This window comes from Periophthalmus magnuspinnatus, chromosome 14 (genome assembly GCF_009829125.3).
Source record: "Periophthalmus magnuspinnatus isolate fPerMag1 chromosome 14, fPerMag1.2.pri, whole genome shotgun sequence".
Taxonomy (NCBI): Eukaryota; Metazoa; Chordata; class Actinopteri; order Gobiiformes; family Gobiidae; genus Periophthalmus; species Periophthalmus magnuspinnatus.
The window spans coordinates 23,675,203-23,700,775 of NC_047139.1; the positions used below are offsets into that span (position 1 = coordinate 23,675,203).

Sequence of the window (25,573 nt, forward strand, 5' to 3'; positions counted from 1 at the left end):
CCTTTGCAAACTGACGTTCTGTACGTCAATGCGGTAGTGGACGACAGCTCTCTGCTCTGTGCTCGGGTGTAGGTTAGAGAGGTCTGTGATCAGAACAAAAGTAACACTTTGTGGGCCGCAGAGATTTTAGGGAGACTGTAGGTGGGAAACATCAACATGGGGAATTCGGAGAGTGGTTGCGGGGGAGGCAGTGGGGACGAGGAGGACATGGAAACGGAGAGTCCGGGTTTCGCGGAAGACAGTCCGGCCTCTGCGGCCACTGGCGTCGGTGTTGGTGGCGGCGGAGGCACTGGTTCTGGCAGAAGCGGAAGAGGATCGAATGGCCTATCGGTACCCACCGGTGGACCCCCCAGTCCTGAGGCTCTCCTGGAACAAGTGAAACTGAGGGAAGCAGCAGCTCGCATTAGCGATTCAGGAGTGGCTATCCCGGAGTCGGTTCTCGCCGGGAATGAAGGCGTTCTTGTGCGGTGGCTAGAGGACCGGCTGAACCGTGGAGAGGAGTCTGTCAATGTGGAACAGTTTTGTGAAATGCTGGAAAGCAGAGATGCGCCCAGAGAAGAGTGTGAAGAGGTACAACGGCATGCACAGACTCACCTGATGTGTGTAGATTCACTCAGTGACATCCATGAGAACATTTCATGAAGTTTGAGAAAAGTTTGTGTTTTTGAAATCCCTTCAGGACAGGTGCTGTCATAAATAGTCTCAGTTGTCATTGTTTGAGGGCCTGTAGTAAACACAGTGCTTTGTTGTCACTGTGTTTCGCTTTTATTCCTGCAGGTGAATAGATATATTGTCATGTGATTTGTTCACTGTCGTGCAGCGTTCCATAGTTGTGTTGTTTATCTTGTCAAACTATGAGTGAAGAAAACACATCTATTGTCTATTTCCCCAGGCATTTGGTCAGTTTGATGCAGAAGGAGATGGAGTGGTGGATGTAGAAACTATGCTGATTGCCTTAAAAAACTCCAATGGCGCCAATCTGCAGGGAGAACTGAGTCATGTAATTAGACAACTACAGGCATGCTCACTAACTCCAGGTAAATATTTACAACTCAGGGAGGAAAAAGCAAATATATATTTTTTACTTTTTTATATGTGTGTGTTGTCCTTTTTTCCTTGTAGGTTTTGTTGACATTTTCTCCAAGACCAAAGACCGGTTAGGGGCACATGCCTTTAAGATCCTCAAATTCTTACATAGGAATCGTATTCCCAGCAGTGCCATCCCTTTCCCTCTCTTAGAAGGCTACAATAGTATCTGCACCATGAGGTCCACGGTGGTCCAGGACTATCTAGAGTTCCTTCTACAGAAAGAAAAAGGTGAGTAGCAGTACCCTTGATTCATTTCACATGATAAATGACATAATCCTTTAATTATCTTGAACAAATACTGTCTCCTATGTGCAACCACATAGTGGACTGTTGTTTACTTGACTTGTTTATTTCAGATTTGGATATCCAGTACAGAGCAGAGCTAAACCGTGATCCGGATGTAGACAAGGTCAAGGTGGTCACTCAGTGTTACAGTACGATTGAAGCATCATCAAATATTTCTGATATTTACAAAATGACAAATGGGGAGACGTCGTCTTTCTGGCAGTCAGATGGTAGCGCTCGTTCACACTGGATCAGGCAAGAACATTTTCTGAAATTTCTGGTGTTTTGCTCCATAATGGTGTTGAATCACAGACTCTGTTTTCTCTATTCTCAGATTAAAAATGAAACCAGATGTGGTTTTGAGGCGCCTGGCCATCGCTGTTGCTTCCAATGACCACAGCTATATGCCTCAGCTGGTCTCTGTGGCTGTAGGAAAAAATAGACGTTCATTACAGGAGATAAAAGATATTCGTATCCCAAGCAATGTCACAGGCTATGTAGCCCTCTTGGAAAATGCCAACATCACACACCCATGTGAGTCAGCCTCTGACTGTCTCTTTACTTTTGTTTACACTTTAGTATCTTATATATTTTAAATAAGTTAACTTGGTATTTATTGTATTCAATGGAAAGTATCTCATATCTTGATCAGCCTATTAATTAATCAATATAACTATTTACTCCTGAGGGCAAATTTGAGCACATTGAGCAGTTAAAATTCACATAATTTCAGCAATTTAACTTTTTTGTAGATGTTCAAATCAACATAAAGCGTTGCTTGAGTGATGGATGTGACACAAGGATTCATGGGCTGAAGACATTGGGATATCAGATTACCAAGAGTAAGGACATGTCTGTTTCGGATGCTTCAGCCATCTGGTACCTGTCTCTCCTCACCTCTTTGGTCACTGCTTCTATGGAGTCTAACCCAGCTCTGGCACACACAGTCCTTCAGAGCACACAGTATGATGCATTTCATAATTATAATGTTTTGTATTGTATTAAAATAAACTAATGAATAATTTTGTGTGTTTCTAGAAAAACCTTAAGACACATGCCACCTTTGTCTTTAACGCCATCATCTGCTGAGTTCCCCTTCTCTATGAACATTTTGGAAGAAGTGGATGGATTTCTCTTAAGGATAGCTGAGTAATGACCTTTTGTGATATCAGCGAACTGACTTATCTCTGCTACAATGTGTAATGCTGACATAATCACATTCAAAAAACAAGCTCTAATCAAAACATTGGCTAGTAGTATGTTTATATTGGAGTTAAAAAAAAAAGTATTATTTAAAGAAGCTTTAGAGGGTAATTTTTAAAGTAATATGCATGACAATTAAGTGTATTTTCTTTCTTTGTAGTTATTGTATGAGTCCCGATGCGGAGTTGACCCTCTTGGCCTTTGCACTGGCAAGAGGCAGCGTTACAAAAGTCCTCCATGCTCTGTCCAGTATATGTGACCATTTGGAGACACAATACAAGGCATCATCCCTCATCAAATCTATGGCCTCAGTCAGACTGCGTCTTCTCTACCGCAATGGTAACAAAACAAGCATTGGTAATACTTATAACTACACTTAATGAATAACACACATAGTGAAAAAATGGTTTATTAAGAATTATTCCGTCATAAGTACAAAATTAAGGGAGTAAGGGTTTGGGTGTTTATTAAGAATAATGTACGCTTAGTAATTCTTTAATTAAACCCTTTGTTCATCATGAATTAAGTCTTTGTTTATTAAGGCTAATTAAAGAGTTGTAGAGTGTTATGTAAGCATCCTCTTATTTTAAATGACCAAGAACATTTCAAGTTCAATTCATTTCAGTTCATTTCTTTAAACAGGAAAACATCTTCAGTTGCACTTACAAGCATGTGATGTAAAGAGCAAAGAAGAGAAATCTGGTCCAGAAAACATGCTGTCTGAGACTTCAACAGGAGATGGTAACTCTGAGTCCTGTTTGTTTTGAATTTATTTGAATTTAATTAAATATGTAAAAAGATTCAGAGCCATATCAGGATGTTTGATGTTTTATGCGAAGGTTTTCTCACTGAAAATGGCAAAAGGAAAGCCAGTATAATCCTGTCAACAGAAGATCAGAGCGATTTTCAAGTCACTCAGATGAAAATCAAAGTAAGTTCTTTTGTCTTTTTATTTGGGGACTCTTATCAAAATAAAGCCAAAAGAAAGATTGGGTTTGTTGTTTTAAGGTGCGAAAAGGACCCATCGGAGCCAAGTGTGGTTTAGTATTTGCCTACAGGGATGAAGACCCTTTTGACGCCGAGAAACATTTCAAGAGATTTAAAAAGTTTGACTCTTGGGACTACAGAGAGTACAAAGAGTTTGTTCAAAATAAGTGAGTATTCTCTCTTTCAGATCAGCTATTTCCAATGTGTGTTTTTGAATGATGTGTAAAAGTTTTCCTATTCAAATCTATTATCTGTTAACCTGCAGTGTAAAGACTGCTCGACTATCTGAAGATGACCCTATTGGTTGGTTTGAGCTTGAGGAAGACTGGAATGATATAGAAATCAAACTGCAGCAGTGCCGTGTTGCAAAGGTAGTATTATTATTTTTTTTTTCTGTTATGATGTTATGCCATGTCATGCATCTGTAACCAGGTACAAATTAAAAAACATGGTAACAAATATTGAAAAACATCATAATTATTTTGTATTTTTCCTTCTTTACTTCTCTTTCCCTTTAGTTCTTGATGGTTAAATTCCTATGCACCAGGCAGGACACAGCAGAGCGCTTGGGAGTGCAGGCACTCAGCTGTAGTGGGTACTTGTGTCCCAAAGGTGAACGGCTTGTGGAGTTGGATGATCTCAGTCCAGATGGAGAGAGTTCAGACACTGATGTTGTGTCTGGTCTTTGTCTCCTGAACAAGACACTGTTCTTCATACAGCAACTGACGCAAGACATGGTAATCACAACTTATTTTCTATTTATAAAGAAAGCAATTCCTTGTATTAAAATGAAATTGAATCATTTGAGTTTTAAAGAGGGGGTATTGTGAGGCAGTACAATGCTCAGCCCACAAACCTATGTAACCCATGCTCCCACACATCGGTTTTACATAAATATACAGGAGCAGAATACAAAACAATACACAGCAACTTCACAAAGCTGATGCAATGTGCAGTAGTTTTATGAGCATTATGCACACTTTATGTTGTGACAGCTTTCTAAGGAGAGGAAAGAGGGGAGCAAGGGAAGTGAGGGCAAGTGAAGCAAGTGAAGGGTATTCTATATTCACCATGTTATAACATGGTGAATATAGAATACCCCCTCTTTAATGATAATGCAATGAGCCGTCCCCTTAGAATATAAGGTTCAGTCTGCTTTCTGTGTAGTTCCAAGATATTGTGTGCTTACCACTCATAGAGCACAATAAAATCAGGAAATGGGGTTTTGATCATATAAACCTATAAAGTTACCAGACCATACAAAATCTGTACAGAAGGTATTCAGAAACAATAATATATGAATAACAAATTTTTTACAAAAACGCAGATAACCTTATAATTTTAAGAGGAAGGTCTATTATTAAAACCATCAATAGCAAAAATATGTGCTTGTGATACATATGTTTACAGGATACCTCTTTCTTCAAACAGAAGTATATGCTCAGCTTCAGTGATCTTAGCTTGAATGTCTTCTGGGAATTCTACAGTAAACTCAGGGAGATGTGAGTCTCAGTCCATCTCCTTAAAATGTAACTACCCAAAACCAGCCTGTGGTGCATTTATTTATCATTTATCTGTTTCTGTTTTCAGCGATGAGGATGAGGTGGTCAAAGCTAGAGTTCTCCTCCTACAGTTGATGCAAAACTGCTTTCCCATGTTGCCCAATCCACTGGAGTCGCAGCACTCAGATGAAGCCAAAAGGGCCAATGACGAGGCTGCCTGTGCTTCCTCGTCCTGCAGTGTAGAGACTGATTCAGCAAAGGCTGTTCAAGAACTGTACACGGACCTCTGCAAAAGTGAGAAATGTTTGATTGACTGATTATGGTGTCATATTTAAATACTCTCATACATTTTTCATCACCTATGCTGATCTGACTTTATAGAAGAATCCAAGCTCTGACGGTATTTTTGAGCCACAGTGTAGGGCTGATTTTGTTTGTTTTCCCCAAATTATGTAGTTTGGTTAAAAAATCAAACAGCTCTTTTTGACCTCAAACCTGCAAGAGTGTTGTCAAATAATGTTCATGAATATTTTTAAAATAGAAGACAGGCCAAGACAAAACAGCGGCCTGTGCTGGAGATTTAAGGCTGATAGCTGATAATGTTAAAACATTGGCCCAATATTTTAGTCTATCTCTAGGGTTAAATAATGAACCTTACCTGTTTCTACAGTTGTTGATGGTCCAGAGGGGGACACTTGGATGAACAAAGCTTTGCACAAAGAAGCAGTGAAGGCCATCCTGAACGGAGCACCTGTTTTCTTCCCAGACAAAAGTGTTCGAAGGGAAAAACTCTTTCACATGATGGTCAGTCTCTTTATAATTCACTGGACTTTCCTTTTTTTCTGTCATCTATTTATTTATTCTACTTTCCCTTAAGAAAAACATAACCGAAGAAGCTCAGCCTGAGTCTGTCAGAGTAACATTTGAGTCCCTTTGCAATTACTTCAGGTAACTATTATTTGATTATTTTTTAATATTGAAGTAAAATATTTGATAATATGAACTAAAATATTTGATTATGATAATTTAGCGATCAGGATCCTAGTGGTTTGCTGCTGCTCCCACCCAAAGGTGCACCTGTCGACTTTGACATAAAGCCCATTCTGTCAGTGATGGAGACCCTGCTACTGGTGGCAACTAGAGAGGTGAGAATTTATCAGTTGTCTTTATATTTGCAGCTTTTATTCCTCAATGAATTATCATGTTGTAATTTTGTTAAAGAGAAAGTTGTATATTTGTGTAATGTATAATGGTTTGTTTTATGTTTTCCTAACAGTGTGAGCTGATAATGACTGATGAAAGTGGCAGTGGCAGTAGAACGGTGATGCTGTCCTTATTCTGGGCTCTACAGGGCAGCATGCTCTCCTGGTGCTATCTGCAGCTCAAGGGGATTGCTTCTACTCCAATTACAATGGATCTCTCCAGAGAGATTCTGATCAAATGTAAGAGATTTACTTAAGTAGATAATTATATTGATTTTTATAACTACTCTGAATGAATATGTTTATGCATACTTGTGTTTTAGACGTGGAGCAATTCTTGAGAAATATTAAGACGGTACTACATTCTATGCTTGAGAAATACACAGGTCCTGAAATTGCTGACAAACTGCATCACTCTATTCTGGTCATTGTCTTTAGACAGCTGGTAGGTCAGATACAGTAATAGGATACATGCATTTCAGTAATGGCTTTAATGAACTGTCTGATGCTTTCCTCCAGATGATCTTCCTCTTGGAGCTGTGTCCTCTGGACATTCCTCATAGTGTGCTCCTCAAGAGCTTCTCCTCCCTCGTGGAGCTCCTCAGAAATCTGTCCACACATTCTGGAGATATCCTCTCCAAGGTTTATTTACAATTACAATCAATTAAATGAAACTGAAAATAGATATGGGGTTGTAAAACATTTCTATTTCCTTTGGTGCTCAGGAGAGTTCCCAGCAGCCTCAGCAGCCTGTAGTACTGAGGACATGGAACATGGAGTCCCCACACAACTATGAGAACAGCCGTCATGAAACCACCATTTTTGCTTGTCCTGGTGCCACAGTTTTTGAGGTGGAGTTTGATGAACGGTGCGAAACTGAGAAAAGGTGACTTTTTAGATCTTACACATTAGGACAGCAAATTTAAGTTTTTAATCTGTTTACCAATTCTTATTTGAGTAACAGTTATATATTATGAATGCAAAATGTTAGCTTTGCTATTTATGTCCAAATTGGAGCGAAAAGTTTTACAAATAAACATTTTAGATATATTTGGATGCAAATTAATTAATTAAAATGAAGGTTTAAAGTCAGCACTTTGAGCCGAATGATGTGACTTGAAAGGTTGAAAATTTGAATATACATATAAAAGAGCAAAACTCGGGTCACTGGCCAAGTGATGGTTTACTTTATTGATTGAATTTCTTCTTCAATTTCTGCAGATATGACTATCTGGAATTCACAGATTCTCGTGGTGGTAAAGTTCGCTATGACATGAAAGTGGGAACAGAGAAATGGCCAAAAGTATGAGAAATAAAATGATGTTAAGTAAAAATAAGATGTGGCCAGTAAAAAGTAATAGCATGATGTCTTCTTTTCAGAAAGTCACATTTGATGCTGGCCCTCAGCTGCAGTTTCTGTTCCACTCTGACAGCAGTAATAATGAGTGGGGCTACAAGTTCACTGTCACAGCTTTAGGTCTGCCAGACATCACCATCTCCTGGATGTCAGATTTGGAGCTGCTGGTTGCACGCCTTATGGGTCGCTTTGCATCAAGAACGTTAGGGCTAAAATCACCCTATGGTAAGATTTAGCTACTGATTTGTGCTTTTTGTCAGTTGATGTTAATGTGCTTTATATCTTGTTCTCAGAGATACGCAGTATAAAAGAGCTATCACCTGGTAAAGTATCACATGTTCAGTCTTCCCCATTATGGAAACCAATTCTGCGACATGGGCTGTGTGAAACAAAAGCCAGTGATCCAAAAAAAGCAACATCAGAACAGGTACAATTAAACATCATCTTTGAATTGTAAACAAGTGTGTCTTAAAGTGTCCAAGTTATTCCCATTGTAGATTCATAAAGCCTGTCTGAGTGCAATGTTAATTATTATACTTGTATGTACCCTAGATAAGCACATGGACTCATGAGGAGTTGTTAAACTTCTTGGAGGACTTTGCTCGTTGGAACCCCTCCCAAGAAGTTTCTGATGGTAGAACAGAGTTAATGAAGACACTGATGCAATGTTGCAGAAAACAGCTGATCCGAAATGAGGTAGCATCTGGTCCTAAAGCAGACCAAGCTGTTAATGCAATATGGGCAGCTATGGTATACCACACACCAGCCCTCAACCATGCTCTGGCAGCTTATGGTAAAGTTTACTGAATAAAATAAAGTGAATGACGGTTTATTTAGATTTAGACTCTGATCCCTCGTTTTTTTTCTTTTTTTTTTTTTCTTTTACAGTTAACCAGGAATGTAAGTCTTATTTAAGTGAAGAATTTGCACATGTGTATTTTCTGGCAGACAGCATTAGAATGTGGATGGTGAGCATGATCCAAATCACCTTCTGCTTTGTCATTGGTCATTATTTTAACAATTTAATGATTAACATTTGCCTTCTACAGCTGGAAATAAGACAGAGATACTTGGTTGGCAAAATGAATGTCCCTGATGAGAAGCAAGTTGGAGCTGAGGAGGTTACAATTGACTCACTTGGTAAGAAAAGTAGCTTTTTCAATAATAAACAATACTTAAGTACTTAAGTATTCTTTCTTTTTTTTTCACTAGCCAATATGTGTATTGAGAAGAGCCTCCTGCTGTTCCGATTCCCTCCATGCGGTGCCCCATATCAGGAGAGTGACTCTAGAGGGGCAGAGGGCAGATGTGTTCCTCTTATCCGCTCCAGTTCAATTTCAGAAAGCGACTTCCAGGCCAGCACTTCACAGGGACCTCCATCACTGGGAGATGAAGAGGGCAGCAGGGCAAAAGAAGGACAAAACTGCCCCCCCACCCTCCAGACCCAAACCTCCACTGGCTCACATAGGAGGGGTCACAGGGGCTCTACAGAAAGCCTGTCCTCTCAGCCCGGAGAGCCAACGTCTCCCTCCACCTTCTCACGAAAGGCCCCCTTAAGCAGAGCACGCCTGCGCCTCTTGTCCTGTCGCTCAATAGAAGAACCTCGCCTGGCACTGTCTGTAAAGGATCAGTATCCAATCCTCAAGCACATTCTAAATTTTATAAAGGACCAAGCTCTCACGACAGCCAGGTGATTACCCATTGTAAGTCACTGTGCTGTTTTAAATGCTGCCTTTTTACACCAGAGTTCTTTGTTCCTCAGCATATTACATGCTCTGGCTCTAAACAAAGCCCAGGCTCTGAGCGTGTGCAACGTCCTGGAAATGGTCCAGCAATGCTTACGGTCACTGGGGAGGCCACATCTTTTCCAGCCTCCGTGTATTTTATTCCTCCAGGAGCTTTTAGCCTGTCAGAAAGACTTCACAAGGTGGGTACTATAATACTTATGTGAGGGGAGTCATTCAAAGGTCTATCATATTAAAGTTTTTTTTTTATTATTTTGTTGTGCCAGTTACTTTTCCCAGTTGTCAGAAAGTGGTCAGAAGCAGGGAGAGGATGTGAGGCGGTCCTATCACCAGTTGGTTCTGATGCTGGTTGAAGCAGTCCAAGGCTTTGGCAACTTAAATGAAAAGTAAGCTCAGTTGTGGCAATGTAACAAAGAATAAATATTAAACCTTGTTATGAACACTTTTAGTTTATTATTTAATATTTTACTCCATTCCAGAACACTACTTCCAGGACTGTCCTGTGTTCAGACCTGCTTGTTGCATCTCCTTGACATGAACTGGGATGTACAGGACCTGTCTTTGTTTTCGGCAGTGAAGCTTCCTGATCTCCTGCTCACAATGTCCCAGGAGAACATAAGTGTTCATGACATTGCCATCAGGTAGGGCTCAACAAATCACTTTATATTTTGTGCAAGAGCCTTGTAGGGCTAACATATTTTTTTTCTGCAGTCAGTGGACAGAAGAAGATGAAATTGCAGACTACAAGAAGAACCAAGAATGGATGGATGAGTGTATGGATGGGATGTTTGAGAAATGGTATGATAAAATAGAGGAAGAGGACTCCATGGAGGACAGACGAAAGGTATAATTATCAATCCACCTACTTTAAGCCATATAATATATTAACCTGTAACTAAATTGTTTTGGGGCCCACAGATGCACATGTTTATAGCACGATATTGTGATCTTCTCAATGTGGTGATTTCCTGTGATGGCTGTGAGAGGATGGCCCCATGGCACCGTTATCGATGCCTTCAGTGCATGGATATGGATCTGTGCAAGACGTGCTTCCTAAGTGAGTTACTGTATTATGTTACATGTATTTCATATATTTGTTCATTTAAGTCTAGTAGAGAACAGCAAAACTAACTTTTTTTAATTTCTAAGCAGGTGGGGCTAAACCAGAGGGACATGAGGATGACCATGAGATGGTGAACATGGAGTATGCCTGTGACCATTGCCAGGGCCTCATTGTGGGCAGCCGTATCAACTGTAATGTTTGTGAAGATTTTGATTTGTGCTTTGGCTGTTACAATGCCAAAAAATATCCAGACAGGTGACACATTATGTGTTTAGTTAAATTACACTTTTTACATATTTTATATTTGTATGAAATACATTTGCTTGTTTGGTAATTACTTTTTTATGTCTAGCCACCTGCCAACACATAGAATTACAGTTTACCCAATGGTGACTATTCGGATCAGTGACCGCCACCGTCTGATCCAGCCTTACATCCATAACTACTCGTGGTTGTTGTTTGCTGCTTTGGCTCTGTACACCTCAGACCTGAGCAGTGAGAAGAAGTGTGAGGGAGAAAGTCTGGATACCAACATACTGAAGCAGGCCTCAGGTCTGCAGAGACGCTGCTCCCAGCTCATCACTGACTGTTTGCTCAAAGGACAGACTGGAAAAGGTAAAATTGGTAATGTTAAAGTTGCACTATGTACTTTTTCTGGTGGTGGGATCTTTGCCTGAAATGTTGCACTGTGGTGTTATTATATTTAATACATTATGGATGTTTTTATTGCTCAAATATATCTTAGAAAAACATTTATCTTGCTCGTCTTGTCAGTGGTCTGACTTTTTCTGGTGGCATCATCTGGTTGTCTTCATGGAGATAGATATGTAAATAACGTCTCCATGGGGACAAGCAAATTACCAACTAAAATTCATTCTCTTCAGGTCTGCGTTCGTCAGCTCTGCTTGCTCTCTTGCTGTCTAATGAATCGGTGTCTGATAGTGAAACTTGCCTAGTCTCTCCTGAATCCTCTCAGGAGCTCAGTACAACCACTGATACCTCCTCTCTTGCTGAAAGTACAGCTGCAATATGTTCCCCTACATCTCCTAAAGACAAGGTAGGAAACAGTCAGGAAGAATGATTGTCATATATTAAATAAATTAACTTTAAAAAGATTAATCTAGCTGTTGGCTTTTGTTTTAGAGCAAACCATCTGGAAAAGAAAAAAAGGTAAAGGAGATATCCTCTGTCCCAAATGCACCTGCAGAAGGACTGTCAAATACTGGTGAAGGTGAGAAACGGAAACTTGTGGCTCAAGACACTCTGGACTCTTGTAGCCTCAGCCAGACTCCTTCTGTATCGAGTGAAGATGCTCTATCTCCAGTCGTTCGACGTAAGCATTTAAACAAAACAATAATGTTGTGTGTTAGATTATTTCTTTATGTTTGTTTCTTACTTTTCAGCTTCAGGCCCTGAACCAGGCATTTGTCCTGAATCTGATTCTCTGAAGATAAAAGACCAGAGGCTTCCCCCAGTTCCCCTCCAGGAACATGTGTTTTCCGAGTGCTCCAAAGAGAGGATCCTTGGACTTCTCGCAGCCATGTTGCCCCCTGCCTCTCCGGTACGTAGTAGCAGACAATTGTTTCAATGTTTAAATAGGCAAGAATAAAAAATGCATAACAAGTTGTTGCATATAAAAGGAAGCTGAAACCCATAAATATCCACATTTCTGAATGATGAAGCACTGAGAGTACGACTGTGGCAATTGACAATTTAGAACAAAAATATCTTTTGAATGGAGCAAAAAATCCTAAATGTTGCATATAACAGAAAGCTGCAACCATGAGTACCTATGTATATATGGCAACTTTATGTAGGACCTGAGTGGGTGGTTTTAGTTTTAAGCGTGGTGTGGGCTGGCAGCGGGCTTATGGACATAACCTATGATTAATAACTTGACTTGACGAATAAATATGTTAAAAAGAGTAAAAAATGTTATGTCTCAGTTAAAAATGGTTTTGTTTTATCTCTACAGGAGTGTGCACTTTCTTTGCCAAGTCTGGACACGATCCTGCCTCAGCTCTTCAGGGCAGTTATTTCCAATGCTGGCTCCCTTAATGAGACTTTCCACCTCACCCTGGGATTACTGGGGCAGCTCTTACTCCGGATAACTCCAGTCGAGGCCGACGCTGCTGTGACTGAGGCCCTGGCTGACAAATACGAGCTGTTTACTCAAGGAGATACCTGTTCAGATGGTCAAGGGTGGAAGACCACCCAACTACTTTTTAGCTTGGGGGCTGTTTGTTTAGACAGGTACAAATAACAACTCTTTCTACAGCATCGGAAAGTATTTGGTTATTTTTATCAGACATTCAGTGGTTGATTTCATTTTTTTTTCCAGTCGAATTGGTCTGGACTGGGCTTGCACTGTGGCAGACATTTTGCACAGTTTGAACTCGTCATCTGAATGGAGCACAGTCATTGCTTCCTTCACTGATCACTGTATACAACAGCTGCCAAATTCTCTGAGATGCACCAATCTTTTCACTCTGTTGGTGCTGGTGGGCTTCCCTGAGGTTAGTGAGAACAATGTGTAAAAGGCCCACTGTAATTAGCACATTTTAAACTTGTTTTCTTTCAGGTTCTCTGCGTTGGCACCCAAACAGTGTTTATTGACAATGCAAATGAACAACACAACATGATCTTACTCAAACACTTCACAGAAAAGAATCACGCTGCAGTGGTTGATGTTAAGACAAGAAAGCGTAAAACAGGTTGGTTTTTAAAATATACATAGCTGCAAAGATGACTGTCTGCCTACATTTACACTGTATAATACAATAAACCTATTTTCTTTTTTGTAGTTAAAGACTACCAACTAATTCAATCTCATGATTCAACATCTGGAGAGGGCTCCAAAAATGCACTTCTTGTTCGTTATTTGAACAATTTTACCTCTATCATTAGCCATCTACTGCAGGCATCCCCAGACAACACCTCCACTAATGCTGTTGAAGCTTCCTGGGTCCTCTCATTAGCTCTCAAAGGTCTCTACAACACGCTTAAGGTATCATATTTATGGATCAAATATACACACACATTTACATAAAATCAATGAAATGCTGTATTAAATGTTTATATTATGTTGTGTAGAAACATGGAGTAGCAGAAGCCCAAAAAGCCATTCATCAGGCCGGTCTGACACAGCTGCTGGTCAGGAAGTGCAGCAAAGGAACAGGCTTTAGCAAACTGTGGCTTCTCCGTGACTTGGAGATCCTGTCTATCATGTTGTACTCCTCTAAAAGAGAAATCCACTCTATGACCCAGGACCCTGATAGAGACCCAAAAGAGCAGGAAAAGGAGCATGACTCGGACCAATCCAGCTGCTGTGCTGACGAGACAGATGTGAACAAGCCGGATCCACTTGAAGGCCTGGATGAAGAGACCAAGATTTGCTTTCAGGTACAACTTCTAATATTCCATCGGCCTCATAGCAAAACTGTCATATTTGGCCAAGTTTTCTGTCTCGTTCTACTCTCCAGACTCTGCTGCATCTGTAGGTGTCCTTGGGTCTATCCTCGGCCAAACATGAAGATTTTTACAGCCAAAAAAAAGACTGCTATGTTGCTATGAGACTAGCTACTTTAAAAATGTAAAGAATAAAGAAATCTAAGCTAACATGTAAAAAACACATTTTTTTTTTGTCATTTGTTAAATTCAGATCACCCATGATGCCTTAAATGCCCCTCTGCCCATTTTGAGAGCTATGTACGAGTTACAAATGAAAAGAACGGATTCCTTTTTCCTGGAGGTTCAAAAAAGGTTGGTAACAGAACCAAAATATTCACTATGTAGGCATAACAAGACTTGTTATGTAATACCTAATTTTATATAATCAAGCAGATTTGATGGAGAAGAAATAAAAACGGATGAGACAATTCGGACCCTTGCTCAGAAGTGGCAGCCTCTCAGACGACTGAGGTCAGAAGAAAGAAACACAAAGGCTGTGGATACTGACATGATTGTAGTGTCCTGTGTGGTGAGTTCTCTCAATTATAATCAATTCAAGTAAAAAGATGAGTTCTTTAGTAAGCCAAGGTTTCAAAAAGTTGTCAGTCTGGAGTTTCAAGCCAGTTTACCTGTCATTCATGAGGCTTAATCAATTGGCACAACATTCTTGGCAACTTCAGTGGTAGCGTCACTACCTCATGTCCAATTCTGTCTCTATGAGGTTTTGTTTTTGAGTCATACTAAAATATCTCTTACAACATATTAAAGATTGAACAAATGAGGTGAAAACATCACTGAGCTAGCCTAGCATGCTCCTTTGCACAGAGCCTAGTCTGAGGTATAAATGGTATGAAATTTCAATTCTCAAAACCTAAACCTGGTTACTGCTTTTAGAAACCCTTAAGATGTTGCTAAACTGAAAAAATAAATTCAGTTGAACTACTGAAATAAATAGGTGTACTGATCTGCTGATCACTCTCCTCATCATAACTGCTTGTTTCGTTTTTTGGACAAACTTACTGTCCAGAGTCTGCTGCATCTGTAGGTGTTATTGGCTGTTTTCTTTTACAGCCACTAAAATACACACTCCCAAAGTCATCTTTTTGACTCGGGCAGTTTATTTTTCTGTTTCCCCTAAAACCTTGAAAAAATATTCAAGTAGTTATGCAAATAGTCTAACAAAATGTCAAATTTGATTGATTTGATTTTCCTGCAGTCAAAGCCCAGTCACTGTGAAAAAGCGACGGAGGAGATCAATGTAGTGGCCCAGAAGCTGATCACAAACTCTGAAAGCGACCTGCAGCTGAGCTACGCCAAACAGAGGCGCACCAAAAGCTCCGCCCTGCTTCACAAAGAGCTGGACGTGCGCAGTAATCGGGCCGTTCGACAGTACCTGGTGAAGGTGAACCAGGCCATTGCCACGCTGTACGCCCGGCATGTGCTGGCCTCTCTGCTGGCAGACTGGCCCGTCGAGACCCCCCTGAGTGAGGAGGCCCTGGAGCTGAGCAGTGCCTCTCACATGGCCTACATCCTGGACATGCTGATGCAGCTGGAGGAGAGGCCGCTCTGGGAGAAGGTGAGAGCATAGATTTGACAAGTAGAGCTGCAGTGATTAATGGACTAATCGTGACTAGTTGACTAAAAAAAAAAAAACCTTAGTCATATTTTGATAATCACAATCGTTATCTGGACTATACAAACTAAAACACTATGCAGACTAAAACACATGCAAAAAGACCTTTTTACAGTCAATCTCCTTTTTACAAAAATCAAAATGTCCAAAAAGAATTAAAAAATTCTGTGTGGTACACTGGTTGATCATTTTGTTAAAAATTCTCAATGTACAATAGAAATATTGTAGAATTATTAGTATTAGTATTAGTATTGGTATTGGTATTGGTATTGTATTTTATTTTTTTTACTAAAATTGCTTTCAATCCTTTCCTGGACATTGCCACTTAATACATAAATAGCTGAATTTCTTTCTCCAAAGTCTGAAATCTGCCCCAAACAGCTACCTTTACTGACCTTTACTGACCTCTCGATTAAAAAGACCCAAACAGATCATTGACGATTAGAAATGGACTCAATCTCGCCCTCGCTCAAGGTAGTTTTGTACTTCTGTTAATATTTCTTTTTTACTATATTTTTATCAGATTCTTCAGCGGGTGCTAAAGGGCTGCAGTCAGAGTATGCTGTGTAGTTTATCCCTAACAGCGTGCCAGTTTATGGAAGAGCCCGGGATGGCAGTGCAGATCCGAGAATCAAAGCATCCATATGATAACAACACCAACTTTGAGGTTTGTGAAAAATATGTACAATTAAGATACTCGTCAAATCTGCTTTAGACTTAGACGGGTTTATTAATGCACAAGCGACAAATTATTCAAGTGGCAAAAATAGAAAAAGAAATTTGTTGAATAAGACACAAATAAATGGATGTGTATGTGTACAAAAAAAAAGTTAAAGATGCAACATGCAAATTTTCTGGTTGAGGATCTGCCATTGCCTTGACTCCACGGAGATGTTATTGCTTTTATAAGAATGTTTCACAATTCCTTATATATTTCAATGAACACAAGTCAGATCAGGCCAAGTTACAAGTCAGATCTGTGGAGACATGACCCCCACTGACCATAAGAATTTGTTTTTCATGGTATATTTGAACAGCACATTAAATTAATTCTTAATACAAGTTTAATGCCATACGGTGGAACATTCAGGGCAAAGCAGTAACATCTCTTTGGAGACAACCTTTTATCAGAAAAGTTACATATTGCACCTTCTATCTAATCTAAAATATATCTATGTTCTATACAAGAGGTGGAGGTGTTAGGAGATACAGTGCAGATGAAATGGTGAGATGACATGACATTAGGTTCTATTACAGTCTGTTAAGTGTGAGCTGTTGTACGGTTAAATATATGGTTTGATTGTAGTCCCCTGTAACTTAAAACTCTGTAACAAGAATCATTTTATTGACTGCTGATTAGACCTGTCATCATAATTACTATATCAACTTATCGTTCAATATATGAAAGCTGAAACCATATATTGTGAGGCTCAGTATTTATTGTGGGTATAATTTCTTTGCAATAATGGGGAGGTTTTTATTATTTATGTTCTATGGGTAATTGCTTTATTTTGCTGTTCATTTGTTACAGCTCAGGCCTTTAAATTATACTGTCTATTTTAAAAGTGGTTTACTGGGAATATCTTTTTTTATTGTTTTTGTATCAGCGGCATAAAGTTGTTTCAGTATTATCATTTATTGTTATATTTCCTTGTAGCAATATTGTATATAATACTGTTTGCTGTTTTTGTTATTACATTTAAGCTGTGTCCTAAGTCTATAATAACTATGTAAATTCTTCCTGTCACTCCTCAGGATAAAGTGCACATCCCTGGAGCGATCTACCTGTCTATAAAGTTCGACTCGCGCTGCTTCACGGAGGAGGGCTGTGATGAGCTCATCATGTCCAGCAGTAGCGATTTTCTCCAGGATGTTCATAATTTCAGTGGCTCTCCTCAGAAATGGGCCGACTTTGAAATTCCTGGTAAGAGTAAAAAAAAAAAACTTTAAAGGGGACATATCCTAAATGAACTTTTGAACTTTTAATCATGATGTGGTGAGGTTATTTCACCATGAACTTACTCAAAGTTGTATTCGGATTTATTCATGTATGTTGGAGTGAGTTCTGATTTTCCACTTTTCCCTACTTTTCACCTTCCTCCGCCCACTTCTCTGTACATATATTTATGATTATTTAAAAGATTCAGACTCAGGGTCATACATATAGGATTCAAATATGTAACAATATAACCACGTACATGAAAATCCATTGCTCGTTATGGTGAAATGTCATTATGAAGAACAAGTTAATAAACCTGTTTTTATTATTAATCCATTTTAAATCAGTATTGCTATTTACAACAAATACAATGTAAAATAGTAATCCCATATGTACCCTGAAAGAAGAGAAAAAACATTTAATTCTCAGATTCACAAGTCCCTCTTTTACTGTGTGTTTTTTCTGCAGGTGATACCCTTTACTACAGGTTTATGTCCGACATGAGCAACACAGAGTGGGGCTACAAATTCACCGTCACTGGAGGTCACAGAGGCCGCTTCCAAACAGGTCAAATAAGCTTCCATTAAAACTTGCATTGAGTTATTCAGTCATACTCTTAGTTAAAATATTTCTTTTGTTTTTGTTTTTCCAGGCTTTGAGATTTTGAAGCAAATGTTAGCCGAGGAGCAAGTACTAAGTCACCTGCCTCTGAATGACATCTGGGAGTGGCAAGTGGGCGTGGCGTGTCGGCAAACTGGAAACCCGCGCCTCAAAGCTATTCACCTCTTACTCCGTCTCCTGCAGTGTCAATCACAGATGTAAGTAGCATTCAGGTTCTTCCATGATGTAAGATTATTAAAGGCGTCTTAAAAATGTGAAAAATAGAACTAGTTCATATTACAGTTTGCAGTAGGCCAAAGTTATTTCTCACTTTCTTAACGCTTTGGTAGCATCCTGATTGGTCAATGTGGCGAGTTTATAAGCATTTTGCACAACTTTCAGAGGTCAAAGCGGACTTTTGTTATCCCTGTAATGCAAACAACAACTAGTGTGTTAACACCACATCTGCTTTACTTCCTGATTTTATTGTTCATGAACAATAAAAATACCTTATAATTACATGCAGATAGCACACATCGGTCTCATTTTGACCTTCAGAGCTGCTTTTACAAAACAGTATATGTCTGTACTGGGTCAAGACCAATTAGGAACAGCCCCTTTATTTTCTAACCAACTTTGATCTTTCAGTGTCTATAATTTCACTAGTTAGCACAATTCCTGGTGCGGATCTGAATCTGTGACATTGTTCCTTCTCGACAAAAGTTTATAAGTAATACCAGGTGGTTTTTAGTTTAGTCTTTCATTTACATCCTCTTTACATAAACCCAATCTGTCCAGACGGTGACGGAGGAAATGAGGTAAAGCTTGTATCCAGATATTTGCATAGAAACAAACTAACTATTCTATTTCTTTTCCTTAAGATCTTGTGACCTGACTTTGCTGCGACCCCTGTGGCAGCTTTTCATGTCCATGGAGTCCAGCGTGAGCCAGGACCCCACTTCAGTCACGGTGCTGCTGCCTCTTCATCGAGCCCTCACTGAACTCTTCTTCATTGCAGAAGCACAGGCCAGTGTGAGTAATGCACCCTCGAGCTCAGTCATTTCAAACTAGTCATTATTGCAAAAATATCTATTATGTGAATTCAGCTCTTCAAAACTAATAATTACAGTAAGATATTTGTTTATAACCCTACCCCACCAATTTTAGAAGGTAGGACTAGAAAAGATGATAAATAGATATTAAAAAAAAAACCTCAAAAATGATATACACTACCAGTCAAAAGTATGGGCACATATTTTCATTCTTGTTTTTTCTTTATTTTCTTAACTGTTTGCATAGTAGATTCTCACTGAAAAAACATCTAAATTATGAATGATAGTACATGGAATGGAGTAAACTAAAGATAAACTCAGAATAACTCAAAACTTGTTTAAATAGTGACTCTTTGCTTGGATCACTGCGTTACACTCTTGCCATTACCTCATCCTGACAAAGTACATCTGTGTGAAAACTATTTTGAGTGACTTAATCTTGAAGCTCACTGAGAGAAGGTCAAGGATTTGGTGCTCTGTGGACAAAGGAAAGGGTGGCTAATTTGAGACGTTTGAATATAAAATATAAAAATATTTAGTTGAACTTTTTCTTTGCTTCATAATTCCATCTGTATTCAGTATGTATCTAAATGGAGAAAGTAGCTCAGTCCTTGTTATCTTGACCTGTGTTATCAGAGGTATAATACTCCCTACAATGGAAGCATAGCCAGACTGGACTGTATTAGACTGGAATGGACAACACTATCATAATGTCCTGAAGGTTCATGTATCTGGGTGCTGGTTCTCGTACGATGATGGTAAATAAACTTCTCCTGCATTAGTATTCCAGTATTATGCCTCTCGGGCAGCTACAATTTATTCTACAATTAGTAAACATAAAGAACAAAACCATTGAATGAGAAGGTGCTGTTGTAGAAGTTTTCACCTTGTTTAAGAAAGGGTGGAAGTGAAAGACTGGAGTAGTAGAAGTTTATTTACCATCAATATGGGCCCAGTGGGACATAGTGAACATAGTATGATCTCAAAAATGAACATAGTCTGACCCTAGCGTGTTCAAGCCTCCATCACTCTGCTTCCCAAGGACGAGGTTTATAGAGCAAATCTAGTGAGACTATGAAGGCCAGTAGGCCCCAGTTAGACAGTACTATGCCATGGTTTAGACAATGGTGTGCCAATGAAAGATGACAGTCTACATATGGCTCCTGTGAGACAAGGTTAAACTGAGAAATCAAAATGGAAGATACATTTATTAAATTCTCTTACAGGTGTGTTTAAACTTTTGATTGATATTGTAAAATACTGTTGTTCAAAGGATGCCATACAATTATAATCGACATAATTAATAATGGTGAATTGTGAGTCTTAATATGAGTAATTTGCGTTCACACATGTGTGATCTGTCTGTGTGATGAACATGTTTTTCCTGGTCCCACCTGTTCTTCTTTGGGCTTGGGGCCAAAGTGGAGTGCTGCCATCTGCCAGACACCTCCGGGTTTCACCGTCTCCTACACTTTGAACTACAGGCACTTTTTGTCATTTGATTGTACGTTGGCATTCAGAACAATCTTAGAATTTGAATATAGTCTTGAGGATTATGCATTCTGGACCCCCCACCCACTAGTGGATCCTCAGAGTGGCATTTTGATTTCATCTATTCACCGTTTTATCTTTTAGTATTGTATTTGTAGTAGCAGTCTCTAACCACTAGGTAGCAATAGCAGTTCATGCAGTATTTATTGGATCCAGTATTCTGTATCTCCAACATTCAGGCTGCTTCATAGTTATGACAAAGACATTGCATCTGTCCTGTTTAAAGTACGTCTTAAATACCACTTCTTTGTTTTTGGCAGGAGTGAGCACTTTAGTCTAGTTTTAGTGCATGAAAGACTGTGTGTCGTGCAAAAGTACAGTACAAATGGACTTAGGATGTGCTGCTGTATAAACAAGAGGGGAGCAGTGGAACAATATGAGACTTCTGGACTGTGTTTCCAGCACTATTTGGACAGTTACAGCTCATTTAGCCGCAATGTCGACTTTTCTGTGTTCCCAACCTCCATTTGCTTATTATTAGCTGACATACATTTCATCTGTTTAGTTTAAGTGCTCTGGAGCTCCAGGCCTGTGTGGAAAAGGCTAGCTGCAGCAAAGTCAGTTGTGCTACCAAAGTTAAAAGTTCACTTTGTAATCTTTCTGATGGAGGGTCCGCCACCTGCTCGTCTCTGTGGAAATGTTGTTGCTTTGTCTGGAACGTTCATGGCATCTATGGATCTGTGTCCATGGAGATGAGCAGATGACACCGGTCAGCGTGGTGATTCAGGTTGTTGAATGTTTTGGGGCAATGAAACTGCTGTTATTGAATAAATGTGAGATGGGCAAGATTATTCTATACTGTTCAACATTCAGGCAAAACAATAACATCTCTATAGATACACCAGAAAAGTTACATAGTGAACCTTTAATTCAATAAGAGGGCTAACAACATGTCTCTTGTATTTTGTTTTTCAGGTGCAGGGTGTTCTGCAGGAGTACTTGTTAGCTATGACAACTGATGAACAGCTCCATAATCATACAGCTATGGTGAGACGCACACTGTATTTATTACCAGTGTTGATAGAAAAAGGAAAAAAAAACACTTTTTGATTTCTGGATATTACAGATACACATATTTTATTTAATAAGTTCAAGTATTAGATTTATGATTCACTGTTACTCACAAAAGTCACCAAATGAGCAATCACATAAAAAAGTAAGGAATATATTTTAAACACCCCCAAAATATGACAACCTGATGAACACATTTTCCTACACATGTATTAGTGTTGGAGGATAGTATAGTATAATAGTGATGTAAGAAATAGCCTTGATACTAAGTACTGATTTGGTTACTACAATGATGATAAAAATACTCTTTCTTTAGACAATAGAATGTAATTTTCAACATTAAATCATAGCACTTTTTTTTACGTTGACATGTGTCCTTATATCTGTGTAATGCCTCAGTCGTCCAGGTAGGTTTTATAGTGATCCATGGGGTTATATTGGTCTATGTGATCTTATACTTGTTCAGCTCCTGTTAATGTGACTTTTTAGTAGTTTCAATACTAGTTTTGGTATCGATTTAGTATCTGATTTTCAATACTTTTGACACCCCTAATAGATATTACTAACACAATATATATATATATATATATATATATATATATATATATATATATATATATATATATATATATATATATATATACTTCAACCATGTTACACAATTTAGCTTCAACAAAGAGTTGTTTTGTACAAGTTTGATTTTATTATACAACTTCTTTGGAAAACTTCTTCATTTGCAGTGAGTCACCAAGCTGTTGACAGCCAGTATATCCCCTGACACCCCCTCCTCTTTTGAGCACATGTAGGCTGCACTCAGTATTAATGTTTTTAGTAATTATGGTCCATTAGTGTGTGTGTGTCCGTGTGCATGTGTGTCCGTGTGCACGTGTATGTGTGTGCGTGTGTATGTGTGTGGTTTGGAGAGCCTCCTCTGACCTGTAACCGTAGCAGAGCAGCCTGGAGGTAGTTGAGAGGTGCCCACGACGGAGGTGGGTAGAATATGTGGGCGGTTTTGTTGCCATGTTATTTAATATCTGTCAGGTTCAAACCAAAAAGCATAGATACTAATGCAGTGAGCACAGTTGTCATCATGTTGTGTGGTCATGAGGAAACTGGCTTTAGGATCTGTTTAAAACATTACCAATTTATGCAATCTGTAATTTTAATGCAATTTTAAGGGCTGTACAGTTTTTGGGGGACTGCAAATTATAGTATAAAAAATAGATTTGATTTGTGAAATGTTTAAAAAGTAGGATTCTGTTAAAGGTGCACATTGTAAACAACTCCAGGAGCATTTGAGAGAATGCTAAAATATGAACTGATAAAATAATACAAGAATCCCATGGATTTCAGAACTCAAAGTGCACTTTTTTATTTGTTTGCAGTCTAGTGTGCTGTCCTAATTTTAAGGTTGTATATCAGGTTAGATCACAAAACATCCCCAATGCTGTATACATCCACTTTGTCTGTTTATGTTTTATTTAATGATAATTTAGTCCCATTCTTAAAGCTTTTTGTATCCTACAGGCTCTGAAGAACATTGCTGCTATCAGTCTGGCCATAAATTACCCGAATAAATCAACCAAGTTACTCAACATGTCGTCGTGAAGAAGACAAGAAGGCAGAGAGACGATGGCAAGAGGACACATTCTGAGGGGAATAAGTCATACTGTGTCTGTGTGTGTCGGGGGGTGACCTCCTTATCATCGACCACTTTATTTTCAACTGGCCCCTACGTCCCCCCACCCCCCTGCCTCTGCCTTAGACAAATCCAATATATCAGCATGTGCATTCTCTGGAAGAACAAGTCTGAAGATTATTCATCAGGAGGACGGCAAGTGTGCCATAACAACACCGTCAGATGGGACGTGGATGAATATTCCTTGGTTTTTGGCCTTATTTTGTTCAAATGATAAGCCACACAAGATTACATAGTGGATTGCGGTCACCTTGGCCACACGGTCTCCATGGACATGCAGAGCATCCTAAAAATACTGTCCAGGACAGTGGAGCTTCATTAGTCACCATGGGGAGTGTGGGCTGACCTACTAGCTTCTTCAATCACTTCACTTGCTCCTTTCCCAGCCATCATCTCTGGTACCAAGGTGCATTTTGGGACACTTTGTAATTTCAGAGTATTGTAAGCATCTATCTCTGCATCTCAGATTTATGTACAAATTTACCATCAACGAGAGGAAAAAACTGACCTGTGTGTTGCACTTAGTGGCCCTGACCTAAAATAATAGCCATAGTTTTTGCATAGAACAAGAAATAAATTACAACAGGGGCAAAACTGTGATTTAACATTTTTCCATTTGATTCATGATAAATATGAAGTACTTTCACTGCACCTTATTAAAAAGTGTGTTATGATGTCAGTTCATCTTAGACCCATTTCACTATTGAACACTTATGACTAACCCTCACTACTCTCCCTAAATCCCACTAAACCAAAAGGACCATAAGTCTCTATGGAGCTTTGTACAATGCACAGTGTACAATAGACCACAAAACAACTGATAATCTATACTTGATGAAAAAGAATAATTTCTTAAGTATTTGCTTTTGTTATATAAAAGGTTGTAATAATTAAAAAATCAGTTCAAATATTTTGAAGACCCAACCCTGCCAGAGGTAAATAATTTTATGTTAAAAACATATTTTATGAAATGAATCTAAAACTGTTGTTTTTGCTTGTATTCTCATTTATTGAAAAGATTCTGGTGTGATTTTCTTTAGTTTGTAGTTAGTAATGTTTTATGCCAAAGAATTTAATCATTGTGACCCATGTGACTTGTGAACAGCTCCTTTAGTCTCATCACATATCAGACACTCTGGAGCAGAGGAAAACCTTCTTAAAACTAATTTTATGAATGATTTTTATTTTGAAGTGGTCTTATGTGGACTGAAAGAAGAGTGTGATTCTGTTTACACAAACATCAGATCCACGGCCTCAGTCAGCCTCACTCGTATCTACAATGTGCCTAAAGTTAAAAATGAAGCAATCATTATTTAACTCATGTTAATGTATGGATTATTCTATTTTAATGATAAATATATTGTTTATTTTGAGGGTTTTCTAACTTTTTACTTTTAGTGTTTCTTTTCATGAAAGTGCTTAGTTTTTGAGGCGGATTATTTTTGAATGTACATATCTGTGAATATTAATTGCACAGAAAAGAGACTTTGATATCAACCCGTACAACTATATGAATACTGGTCACTATATAATGGACACTGATTTTGTATGCATGGCATTGGACGTGTAAGTGCTGCTTGGGTTAAACAGTGATCCATTTATAATAAAAATAGAACTGTCTCTAAAGTATTTTTGCCTCTTTATGTGGGTTTCTGTGCTATAGGCATTATTCAGTCCTCAGTGACGTGTGCCCACTGCCCACACTCACACAAGCTTCATACAACCGCCAATAGTTCTGTTTCTCTCTTTAGGCTTTACAACCCGGCTAGAGATGGGGTTTTTTTTTACTGATGGCCAAGATTTGGACAGAGCTTTTTATACCTTGCAGATGAGCCCAATAATCAATATTTCCTAATACCAATATTCAGATTTTAAAACATTTGTTGCATTGACCATGTAAACATACAGCCATGTTTTTTAGCCAATTGCTCTTTAGAATTTGTACTCATAATTTTACCATAAAAAAAAAAAAAAATGGCACACATAGACCAGGACTGTTTAGAAAAAAATATGTATCTGTGCCAAATATCTGCTACATTTCCTACATTTAAAAAGTAGAAACATGTATACAGTACACAGTTATACTATACATACATGGTAGGTCAAATAATATGGTACAAAATAGTAATGGGAAAGAAGAAATAAGTAATACTTTAGTCTGCAGAAATGGAAGTTAGATCCATAAAGTATTGAAGAAAGGGGCCC

General features: G+C 38.7%; 1 protein-coding gene across 4 annotated transcripts; it reads left to right on the top strand.

Annotated features, from left to right (window-relative positions):
* Positions 1-32: 32 nt before the first annotated feature.
* Positions 33-24,997, top strand: zzef1 (zinc finger, ZZ-type with EF hand domain 1). 4 transcript variants are annotated; one of them, XM_055226925.1, is made up of 54 exons: positions 33-570; positions 893-1,037; positions 1,123-1,317; positions 1,446-1,629; positions 1,709-1,908; positions 2,127-2,337; positions 2,413-2,523; positions 2,738-2,916; positions 3,220-3,318; positions 3,417-3,508; positions 3,586-3,731; positions 3,830-3,935; positions 4,083-4,301; positions 4,975-5,066; positions 5,155-5,360; positions 5,737-5,870; positions 5,944-6,014; positions 6,097-6,211; positions 6,343-6,508; positions 6,592-6,713; positions 6,788-6,910; positions 6,994-7,154; positions 7,490-7,571; positions 7,649-7,850; positions 7,919-8,052; positions 8,178-8,418; positions 8,514-8,593; positions 8,675-8,765; positions 8,838-9,315; positions 9,388-9,552; positions 9,637-9,756; positions 9,850-10,011; positions 10,082-10,214; positions 10,289-10,427; positions 10,520-10,688; positions 10,786-11,048; positions 11,318-11,490; positions 11,577-11,766; positions 11,837-11,994; positions 12,409-12,686; positions 12,775-12,949; positions 13,015-13,147; positions 13,238-13,440; positions 13,527-13,835; positions 14,095-14,195; positions 14,274-14,412; positions 15,100-15,459; positions 16,040-16,183; positions 17,272-17,440; positions 17,924-18,022; positions 18,108-18,273; positions 18,937-19,087; positions 21,574-21,645; positions 23,197-24,997. In XM_055226925.1, the coding sequence occupies exons 1-54, from the start codon at positions 157-159 to the stop codon at positions 23,275-23,277; spliced, it is 9,051 nt and encodes a 3,016-aa protein (XP_055082900.1). In that variant the 5' UTR covers positions 33-156; the 3' UTR covers positions 23,278-24,997. The 4 variants fall into 4 exon arrangements, with proteins under 4 accessions (XP_055082900.1, XP_055082902.1, XP_055082901.1 ...); XM_055226927.1 differs by having other exon boundaries at positions 14,277-14,412; XM_055226926.1 differs by having other exon boundaries at positions 10,523-10,688.
* The last annotated feature ends 576 nt before the right edge of the window (positions 24,998-25,573 follow it).